Source organism: Athene noctua, chromosome 22 (assembly GCF_965140245.1).
Source record: "Athene noctua chromosome 22, bAthNoc1.hap1.1, whole genome shotgun sequence".
NCBI lineage: Eukaryota > Metazoa > Chordata > Aves > Strigiformes > Strigidae > Athene > Athene noctua.
In genome coordinates, this window is record NC_134058.1 from 9,306,033 (window position 1) to 9,316,488 (window position 10,456).

The 10,456-nt window shown below is 56.7% G+C and overlaps 3 protein-coding genes across 5 annotated transcripts; all 3 read left to right on the forward strand.

Moving 5' to 3' along the window:
* The first annotated feature begins 608 nt into the window (after positions 1–608).
* On the forward strand, positions 609–2,841 carry C1QA (complement C1q A chain). 2 transcript variants are annotated; one of them, XM_074924881.1, is made up of 3 exons: positions 609–721; positions 1,490–1,658; positions 1,803–2,841. In XM_074924881.1, exons 2-3 carry the CDS (start codon positions 1,496–1,498, stop codon positions 2,369–2,371), a joined length of 732 nt encoding a protein of 243 aa, XP_074780982.1. In that variant the 5' UTR covers positions 609–721; positions 1,490–1,495; the 3' UTR covers positions 2,372–2,841. The 2 variants fall into 2 exon arrangements, with proteins under 2 accessions (XP_074780982.1, XP_074780983.1); XM_074924882.1 differs by lacking the exon at positions 609–721 and adding an exon at positions 855–940.
* Positions 2,842–4,013: 1,172 nt separating this feature from the next.
* On the forward strand, positions 4,014–6,199 carry C1QC (complement C1q C chain). The gene is made up of 3 exons (XM_074924849.1): positions 4,014–4,117; positions 4,788–4,977; positions 5,214–6,199. Exons 2-3 carry the CDS (start codon positions 4,797–4,799, stop codon positions 5,768–5,770), a joined length of 738 nt encoding a protein of 245 aa, XP_074780950.1. The 5' UTR covers positions 4,014–4,117; positions 4,788–4,796; the 3' UTR covers positions 5,771–6,199.
* A 957-nt stretch (positions 6,200–7,156) lies between these two features.
* Positions 7,157–9,721, forward strand: C1QB (complement C1q B chain). 2 transcript variants are annotated; one of them, XM_074924850.1, is made up of 3 exons: positions 7,157–7,327; positions 8,496–8,655; positions 9,008–9,721. In XM_074924850.1, exons 1-3 carry the CDS (start codon positions 7,157–7,159, stop codon positions 9,580–9,582), a joined length of 906 nt encoding a protein of 301 aa, XP_074780951.1. In that variant the 3' UTR covers positions 9,583–9,721. The 2 variants fall into 2 exon arrangements, with proteins under 2 accessions (XP_074780951.1, XP_074780952.1); XM_074924851.1 differs by having other exon boundaries at positions 7,244–7,327; positions 8,493–8,655.
* Positions 9,722–10,456: the final 735 nt, after the last annotated feature.

A 10,456-nucleotide genomic window follows, 5' to 3' on the forward strand; every position in this document is an offset into this window, starting at 1 on the left:
TCTGGTTAGTGCAAGGCACAGACACTCAGAGGGAACTGGGAGCAACCTAAGTGCCAGAGACCCCCACCTTCTCCTCCTCTATTACAGAGACATGGTTCCCAAGCCACGGAAGTGAGGTGAGTGGGAAGGAGATGTCTCATCAAGGATGCTGGAAGCCCTGCTGAGCCACACAGGCACCGACAACCCCTTTTCCAGAGCCCTGCTCCATCAGGGTGCGGTGCCAAGGGGGCCATCTGGAGGGGTCAGCCCCAAGCAGCCGCGATGACAAGGCGGGGTACTGGTGACTGCCACGTTCTGCCCATCACCCAGACCAGGAGCTACCCCTGGGCCTCACCAAGCATCCCTTGGATGGCCATGCCACCTACTGCTCATGTCACCTGTCCCCTCCTTCACCACAAAGCTGTGGCGTGCCTTTGGGCACTTCCACCTTTCTGTTGCTTTGTGCCCTGTCACCACCAGTCCCTGCTGTGGGTCCTGCATTTTTGCTGACCAAGCTTTTCCCTGACTGGAAACAGCCAAGGTCGAGCACAGAAAGGGGAACAAGTTTCTCTCTTGTGTAGACAAAGTGAAACTTGGCACTTCTCTTTCCCAACCAGGCAAACCACTGTGCATGCAAGTAGATGCCCCCCACCCTGCTCCTCTTCCCCTCTGCTCCTAGGGAAGGGCTTCCAGCAAACAGAGCTGCTGCTCAGACTGGTCTGTCTTCACCCCCAGCAAGAAGGTAAGTCACCCCAAATAGCTGGGGACACATGCTTCCTCTGACACCACCCTGTCCCCCTGCTTTCTTCACTTCCCCGCTCCACAGGGGTTTAAAGCAGGAAAAGGGGGAGCAAGTGCTGCAGGGAGGTGGGGGCTGCAGGAATCTGTCCTTGCTCCATGTGGTTGTGGACATCACTGGGCTCTGCAGGCTCATCCCAGGCTGAGTACCTCGGGTTTTGGGGTAGGTCTGTGAGCTCTGGACATCCATCCTCTCTCCCAGCTCTGTGTGTTGGAGATCCCTTTTGCCTGGCTTTAAACCCCTTTCCTGTTTATCCCTCCTCTGTCATGTCTCTTTGCATCCCTTTCTCATCTGTGCTCTCTCTCATACACAACCACTGCCCTGTACATCAGTGCTTGCTCCCCCACCACTGGAAGCAGCATCCTCTGCATGCATCTGATGTGTGAACACACATCACCAAAGGGTTTATGCTGTTCTCCACATCCTGGGCTTTCCAATTCCACAGCCCTGTCATGAGCACGTGTGAGAGGTTTTCAGTAACATCAGTGATTTCATATCACACAAAGAAACATCCTCAAAAAAATCCTTCCATGAAGTTATTTTCACCACTGCATGTGGTGTCCAGCTATCTGCATCGGACAACATATAGGTGGTGTGGTAGATCCGTGTATGCATCTGATGAGAGCACTTGCATGTCTGTGTCCATGGTGCCTCTGTGTGCTTGCTGTGTGCTTGTTTCCATCCCCAATGCTCCCACCCTTGTACTTGCAGGGAGGCATGATGAAACCCAAGCTTTGGTTGGCGACCAGCACCCTGGCAGCAGTGTTGGGCATGGCCCTGCTGCAGGACATGTGTCGGGCACCAGATGGCAAGGACGGCTTCCCGGGAATCCCTGGCCTCAATGGGAGGCCAGGGCAGAAGGGTGACATGGGAGAGCCAGGTAAGAGGGAGCCTGGGGATGTGTGGTGGGGGTGGCCGGGCATCCTCAAGCCTCCTCTCGGTAGGAGGAGGGTCATGGGATGTGGGAGCAGCTCAGGAGATGTGAGATATGCATGAACTGCTCCTCCTCACCACCTCTCCCCAGGGAAATCAACAGAGAGGACGGGCATCCAGGGACCCAAAGGGGATGCAGGTGAACCAGGGATTCCTGGCATCCCAGGGAACCGGGGCTACCCTGGCCTTCCTGGCCCCCCTGGGCCCGCAGGGCAGCCTGGGCTGAAGGGGAACAAGGGGAGAGTTGGCAATATTCTGGAGCAGCCACGTCCTGCCTTCTCTGCCTCACGGAAGTCCCCACCATCTACGGGCAGGACAGTGGTGTTCGACAACATCATCACCAACCAGGAGAACTCCTACAGTCCCGAGACTGGGGTGTTCACCTGCCGCGTCCCTGGGCTCTACTACTTTGCCTACCAGGTGGTCTCCAGCGGGGACCTCTGCCTGAGCATCACCAAGAACCAGGAGCACGTGGTCAGCTTCTGCGATTACAACAGCCGTGAAATCCTGCAGGTGAACTCGGGCAGCAGTGTGCTCAGCCTGGTTGTGGGCGACCAGGTCTCCATCAGCACTGACCGTGCCAGGGGCAGCATGATTTACAGTGGCTCTGAGGCAGACAGCGTCTTCAGCGGCTTCATGCTCTTCCCGCAGATGGGCTGATGGACCACAGTCCGGACCTGCTTAGCACCAGAGCATTGCAGGGGGTGTGTCTGCATGTGTTTTCCCCCTGTGAGTGTGTGGTTTAGTACCACAGCAAAAGGGGATGGCCCCAGATTGAGCCACCAGATGGGTCCTGTGCTTCCACCGGTGTCACAAAGGGGCCAGGCTGTGGGTCACCACTGCAGCAGTGAGACCTCTGCTAGCAGTTACCTCCATGCTGAGCCTGCTCGCTCTATCCTGGAGGCAGAGGACTCCTGGCCCCAGCAGTCCTTTCTGCTCCTGGGTGCTCAGACCCCACACCGGACGGGCCCAGTTGTCACTGGAGCCATTCACCAGCTGTGGCTCTTTGCTCCGGAGTGGGCAGTCACTGCATGCCACTGCTTCTGCTACATTAACCACTGCCAATACCTTGCTGGTGCTGGGCCCCTACTGCCTCTCACATCCTCCCCATCAGTATAAATAAACCCTGTTTCCACAACAGCTGCTTGGGTTTTCTTTCTTATTTGTGCATCTTCCCCAAACCACCAATGTCCAGGGCCCCTGTCCAAGCTGCCCAGGGAGAAGCGCAACCCCAGCTTGCCCTAGCCAAGCACAGACCCCAACTGCAAAGGCAGAAGGACAGGAGGGAACTGAGTGTACAGGCAGAGCTGGCACTTACAGGGAGGAACGGGAAATCTCTGGGACTAGCCTGTGTGTGTCCTTTCTCTCATGACCCCATGCTAGCTGTCCTCTACAAGGGTAAATACAGGCAGTAGATCAGATTACCCACTCGCATGGCCCTCTGTTAGTACCCAAACTCACTCAGGAAAAGGAAAGGCAGCTGTGGTCTTCCAGCCTTTCCACAAGGAGGGGCGGGGATATCAGGGTGACTGATGGGGTTGTGGGGTGATGGTGGTGGAGTTGTGAGACTATGCTCTTCTCTCTTTGGCTTGGGGTGAGACTAGTGGGCTGTATAGCAGGTTGGGCAGGTATCAGGCAGCCAAAATGTATAAGAGAAGCCACACAGATGTCATACCCTGGGACTTCTACTTGGAGGAGCTGCTACACGCATGCTGGGCAGTCAAATGTCTTGATTCCAGAAGCAATGAGGAGGAGGCCAGGTCAGGTGCGAAGGGCAACACCCTGAACCAGGGGTGCTGGGGTCCCTGCAAATCCGGCACCAAGCAGAGCTGGATGAGCACAGGCCAAGGTGCAGAGAGGCCAGCCAGTCTGCAGGTCAGAAACCCTCAGGGAGAAACACCCTTCAGTCCCATTGCCTAGGGGTGCAGCATCTCCCTTCAGAGCCAGGCAATGACCTCGCACCAGCCCTCTGTTGCCTAGGCTCAGTGTAGCTGTCCTGAGGCTCTGCTCCACATCTGCTCACTGCCCTTCTCCTCCTAAATGAGTTAAGGATGGCGATTTGTGGAGCACTAGACTCTGTGGTGGCTGGAGGGTTTGTGGTACATCGCTTGGCAGAGGCTCATCCCACCTCTGTCCTTTGAGCTACCGCAGTGACATGAGTGCAGATCTCACTGGACAGCCACAAAAGTGCTTGCTTGGAGGAAACAAGCAGGCAGGAGGATGCGAAACTCGGCTGGGGGCCAACTGGGTGTTCTGAGTCCCCAAGGGCCCTTTCTTAACTCTGCAACTTCCTCCAGGAGAGTGTCACGGAGAGTCACCCGCGCTGTGCTGTGCCAGCAGGCAGTGCCCACAGCAGCCAGAGGGCTCAGCAGAGCAGGATCCCGTAGCCTGCTCCTCCCATCAGAGGTAAGAGGTGCTGCAGGGTCCATCTCTTTTGGGTGGGCTGCATGGGGGCGGGGGTCCAGCATCATGGCACAGTGCTGGGCTATGTGAGAGGAGAAGGAGGCAGAGGCACTGCCAGGCTGCACACATGTCATGGCAGGGGAATGTACTCTTGCCCTTGCTGGGAGAAGACCCAGTCCCCTGGGCCAGGCACTGTCCTGGGAGATCCCCAGCTGACTGGAAGAGCCAGGAACGTCAGGTTGCTGCTGGAAGTGGGGGGAGATCTTCTGGGTCCGGGGATCTCCAGCCTCAGTGCTGTGTGGTGTAACAGTCTGCGGTGGCATATGCATCTGCGCGGCATTCGGGACACTGGACTGGGAGAGCTTTGGGCTTGGCCACAGGATCTCATGGTTCCATCCAGACTGAAAGTCCAACCACCCTTGTGCCATCAGGGGCTGCCCTGGGGTTGATGATGAGCTCAGGGTCCATCTCCACATATTCACTTCCCCACCACCTGCAAATTGGCATGGGGCGGGGAGGGGGGGGCGGGGGGCACAGAGGGCCCAAACATTGCAGCCAGGTGCTCCTGGTGCAGTCAGTCTCATAGCACAGTACCTCCTTTGCCCCATAGCCTGGAAGCCACACTCCTGTGGCCCCTCACCCTAAGCACTTTCTTTTCTTTTCCACGCTCCAGAGCACCAAAATGGGCCAGAGCTTCTGGGAGCAGCTCGGTCTGGGCCTCACCCTCCTACTCCTGAATTTAGAGTCTGCTGTGACTGGAGATGCCCCTCACAACTGCTATGGGGCTCCAGGCCTGCCTGGCATGCCAGGTGTGCCGGGCAAGGATGGCCGGGATGGTCTGAAAGGAGCCAAAGGCGAGCCAGGTGAGTGAGCAAGGAGGAGAACCACACAGGCTGTTGGACTGGAGGCCACTGAGTCCTCTGTGGCCAGTCTGCCTTGGTTTTCAGGCTGTGGAGAGCATCCTCTGTGGACAGGGCAGGAGAAGAGGAGGCTGGAGAGAGGCAACCACCCTCTCCTGACCCAAGGAAGGGGTTGGAGGAGCATCTCCCCACATCCTCCCATTGACACTGTTTCCCTTTCACTCTCCACTGCCCCACAGGCATCCCGGCCACTCCTGCAACACAAGGGCCCAAGGGCATGAAAGGGGAACCAGGCATCCCTGGCTTGGCAGGCAAGACTGGCCCCATTGGTCCCCCTGGTCCCCCTGGAAACACTGGGATAATGGGCATGGCTGGAGAGCCAGGTATACCAGGCAGCTACAAGCAGAAGCACCAGTCAGCATTTTCAGTGACGAGACAGACCAATGAGCATCCTCTGAAGAACGTCCCTGTGGTGTTCAACCACGTCATCACCAACACCAACCACGATTACAACACTACCACGGGCAAGTTCACTTGCAGGATCCCTGGCCTCTATTACTTTGTCTTCCACAACTCACTGACAGCCAACCTCTGTGTCATCCTGTACAAGGATGACACCAAAATGGCCAGTTTCTGTGACCACAAGATCAACACCGTGCAGGTGAGCTCTGGTGGGGTCCTCTTCCACCTGGGTGCTGGGAACGAGGTGTGGCTGGCGGTGAATGACTACAACGGCATGGTGGGCATCAGCAACTCTGACAGCATCTTCTCGGGGTTCCTGCTCTTCCCGGACTAGAGGACCTCCAGAGCCCACCCTAGCATGCCGGCCTCTTCACCCTGCCCTGAAAACACTGCTGCTCACTGCCAGGCTCTTGCTGATGCCTCAGGTTTCTCTGCTGGGTGGGAAACCCCAATGAGGGGGTCAATCCCAGCTGCCAGACACAACCCCCTGGCCTGGGAACCAAGCGCAGGCAGCCACTGAACAGAGGGGACAGGCACATCTGGATGCATCTTCACCCAGAGTGACAAGTCCCCAGCATCCTGCTGGCACTGCCACATGCATTCACCCTACTAACCCCACATTACCTTCTGCTGCTGGAGCCAGACATCTCTCTGCATCTCTCCCCTTCCCACCTGTGTCGCACAAGGGACAGCCAAGTGTCCTGGAACAGGCTTGCCAAAGCACCTTTGCCACAATCTGCCTGTGGAAAGTGTCAATAAAACTATCCCCAGTGTGCCTGTCCTAGTGTGTTTTTTCCTCCATGACTTGTCTTTCTGCAGGTGTAGCCCACGTGTGGCCAGATGGATGTGCTGTGCACACGTGCATGTGTGTGTGTGCACAACATCTGGACATCTGCGTGGCATCAGAACATCCCTGAGCCCTCACTGGCCCAGTCGTGCTTAATATCAGTGGGCACCACACACCACTCACAGCCCCGTCTGACTGCAGGAAGGGGACGGTTCCTGTGTCCATGCACAGAGCCCCCACCTAAAGGGGACTAAGACTCCTCCAAGCAGGGGCTTTGATATCCACTCCCCTCCAAGTAGATATGATTCAGTTGCAGAGGGCCACAGGCCCCGCAGCAAGCCTTATAGCCATGCCTCCTGTGGCTGGGACATCTCCAGAGTCCCAGCCTCACCAGGGACAGGGCAGGGGGAGCACTGGCTTCCCAGAGCCAGACCAAACTGACTCGTGGCTGTGGAAGTTACAAAGCCCACCAGAACCCAATGGAGATTCCTCCTGGTGTCACAAATTGTACAGCAGAAAAGGAGGTCACCTCTCCCAAACAGCCTGTGCTTTCCTTCCACAAAGCATCAGCAGAAAGCAGGACTGGAAATTCTTTTACCACAGGGTGAAATCACTTCCCATCTGCAACACCCTGTAGCATCCTCTGGGCCTGCCAGTACCTCACAGCTGAGCAGGGCACATGCAGAGAAGACTGAGGTAAGCTAGCGAAGTGCGTGTGCATTTCTGCAGTCCTAAGAGGTTACCCCAAACTTGTCTGAAGCTCACGGCAGTGTTCCGCATAGCAAGCACACCTGAGCAGGGCCCAGGGCACCTGCAGGGCAGAGCAGACATCCCTCTTCTCCCCAGGGCCAGAGCTGTGTGCCTAGGGGGACCCGGGGTGGTGTCTGCGGACACCATGTTCTGCTGAGCTGATGGACAGCATTCGTGGAGGATATGAAAGTACCACTGAAGAAAGGGTGGGAGCTAAAGATAAAAAAGGGATGTGGCCCAGATCCTTTCACAATAACCCTCGTAGAAAACTTCTGCTTTATCTCGTGGTCATTTCCAGGCAGGACGCTGGTGTATCCCGCTCCATCTCCCCATCCATGCAGTGAGAAGCTCAAGGTAAGAGCAAGATGTCGGCAAAGCTGAGCCCCAGCTCCCCACTGCAGACAGGAGCAAACAGGGAACGAGGCAGCACTAGGGTGACAGTCAGCCTCTGCATCACTGACATTTTTCTGTGGCTTGGGGTGGAAGAGAAAGGAGGCTGCTGGGCTGGGAGTGGTGGAGGAACCTGATGGGACCCCGACACCTCCTGCTTTGCCTGAGGGAAGGGGGAGAGGGAATAGGGAGATGTCAAAGGCCAGGAGGGGTGATCAGGGACTGAGCATCAGTCTGAAAGGTGCCCTGGGGGTGATCTCCCGCCTTGAGATGCTCCTGTTGTCTGCCTGGACTTGGGTTGGGAGCCAGCAGATCAGTCCTTGTACCTGCCACATCCAAATTGGAGATGCTGTGGGCTAGAGGATCCAACTCACTGACCTCATTTCCTGCTGACACCAGAGTTTCCGTGCTGGGAAAGACCACCTGGGGCCGGGGAGTGGGGCTGGGGTGATGTGACGTCCAGATACAGCCCCCAATGCCCAGTGCTTATCACACACGCACCTGTCTGGGAGCTGGGGGAAGGAGCTGAGCTGTGGGATGCAGGGAAGGCAGAAGGAAGGTGGGACCCTGGGTCTGGAAGCCTAGATGATTGTCCCCAGATACAGCAGTGCTGCTGGGATGAAGCAGGCATGTGGCAGTGCACAATGGGAACCCACAGGGTTTAGGAGGGCAGGTTTGGAAGTTATGTTGCCACCTGCAAAGACTAAAGCTGTCCCTCAGATATGCTGGTAGAAAGCAAGAGCTATCCCCTTGCATTTCTCCTCTGAGGGGGTAGTGGGGACTCAGAGCAGTAGGAACCTGCAGCCCATGCCCGTGGCAGCAGCACGGCCAGACTGGACATCAGACCCCTGGGACAGGCTAACATGTCCCCAGATATTCATGTGGCTGAAGCTCTGGGAACTTGCAAACTAGTAATTTAAGAGTGAGAAGAGACTGACAAGCCCTCCCCTGTTCAAAGGGGCTGGTCCCTCCAAGACTATCAGGAAAGCAGATTTAGCTCTGCAGCAGCATGTTTTCTCTCCCTGATGGTATATACGATTCTAGTCATTGTCCTCCAGAGCAGCACAGAGTGCTTTCCCATCTCTCCCACTGCCCAACACAAGCCTCTCAACATCCTTTTGTGCTCCAGCAGATGCAGACTGTGTGGGCAATGTTGATCTGCCTGGCTGGAGGGCAGCTTGCAAGTGCCACACTCTGCAAGACCTATGGCACCATCCCAGGCATCCCAGGGTCACCAGGACAGCCTGGCAGCAACGGCAGAGATGGAGAGAATGGCCTAAAGGGTGAACAAGGTAAGTAGGAAGCTGCAGGTGGGGAAAACATTGTCTTGTGAATGCCAAGGACACAGGAAGGACCAGGAAAAGGCAAGGCCAGACACATGGTCCTGGGAACGCAATCCATTTTCCTCTAGTCCCTTTGGGGTGTTACCAGGTGGGGGTGATGCTCGGGGACAGGCTGGAGTTCCCTGAGGAACCTGGGGAGGAAGGTTGCACAAGAGCAAGGGGTGTCACATCTGCCAGGTGGGCAGGGGGTTCCATTGACCCACACTCCAGCACAGGTACCTGCTGTTTCATTCCCAGTGGCCCTCTGCAGACCCATGGGGGCTCAGCTGCAACCATGATGACTCTTCCTCCTGCTTTCTAGGTCCCCCTGGCCGGGTGGAACATGAAGGAGACAGGGGGGAGAAAGGAGACCCAGGACTGCCAGGGCACCCTGGGAAGGTCGGCCCCAGGGGGGCCCCAGGTTCAAGGGGATTACCAGGTCCCATGGGACCCCGTGGCCCTCAGGGGGACTCCGGTGACTACAAGACCACCCTCAAGTCCGCCTTCTCTGCTGCCAGGACCATTAGCTCCTACCCACGCCGGGAGGTGCCCATCCGCTTCGACCGCATCATCACCAATGAGAAAGGCCACTACGAGAACCGGTACGGCCGCTTCACCTGCCGGGTTCCGGGCATCTACTACTTCACTTACCACGTCACCTCCAGGGGCAACCTGTGTCTCAATGTGAAAAAGGGCCGGGGTGGCAGCAGGGGTGACAAGGTGGTGACCTTCTGTGACTATGTGCACAGCAGCTACCAGGTCACCACGGGCGGCGTGGTCCTCAAGATGGCAGAGAACGAGTCTGTCTGGCTGGAGCCAACGGAGAAGAACTCCCTGGTGGGGATCGAAGGGTCCGACAGCATCTTCACTGGCTTTCTCATCTTCCCCGAGGTTTAGCCTGCTGAATGGGTCCCTCTTGCAGCCCTTCTCCTCTTGCTGGTTGGTCTCTGCAGGCCTGAAGACACCCCTGGAAATGACTTTTTGCTCCGGATTTGGTTCCCTAAGCACGCTGCTGCCGGTCTTGCACATTAAATGACAGCTCATTGTGCTGCTGGTTCCTTTCTGCTTTGGATTTGCCTCCTTACCCCCGAATAATGCCCAGAGAACCAGGGCATTGCCCTTTGCACCCCTGGGTGCAGCCTAGGCTCATTAGCATCTCATTACTGCTGAGAAGAGCCAGACAATTCATGCAGTTCCTGCTGAGTATCTCTTTCCAGAGCCAACCAGAGAAAGTCTCAGCCCAAGGTTAGGAAAACACAGAGAGGAAGCCTGGTGTCTAGCAGGGGGTGGGACACACAACATAGTGGGAATATTGAGGCCACTGGGTCCTGGTGGTAGATGGGGAGATGCAGGAGATGGTGCTCTACTGGAGAGTCCTGAGGCTGGTAGGATCTGGGGACACCAACCTCTCAGACTTTTTCTTGGGGTTGTGGTGACAAGAATATCCACAGAAGTTTATCAAAGCTTGTGACAAGGTGAGCCAGGCTTATGTGAGGAAGAGTTTGATGCCACGATGGAAGAGGAGTGGGACACACGGCTGTCCCCTGGCACAGCTGGGCAGGGCCCAGAGCAGCCCCATAACCCCAGCAGAGGACCAGCACGTGTAAGTCCTACAGCACAGCCAAGCCCTCCCAGGGATGTCTTTATTAAGAGCAGAGCTGATGGACCCAAAGACCTCCAGATGAATAAGAGCTGAAGACCCCAAGGATGTACCTGTCCCTGGGGCAGGTGACAGTGTACCTGGGTGGGGGAGTGGCTGTGGCAGCTGTGC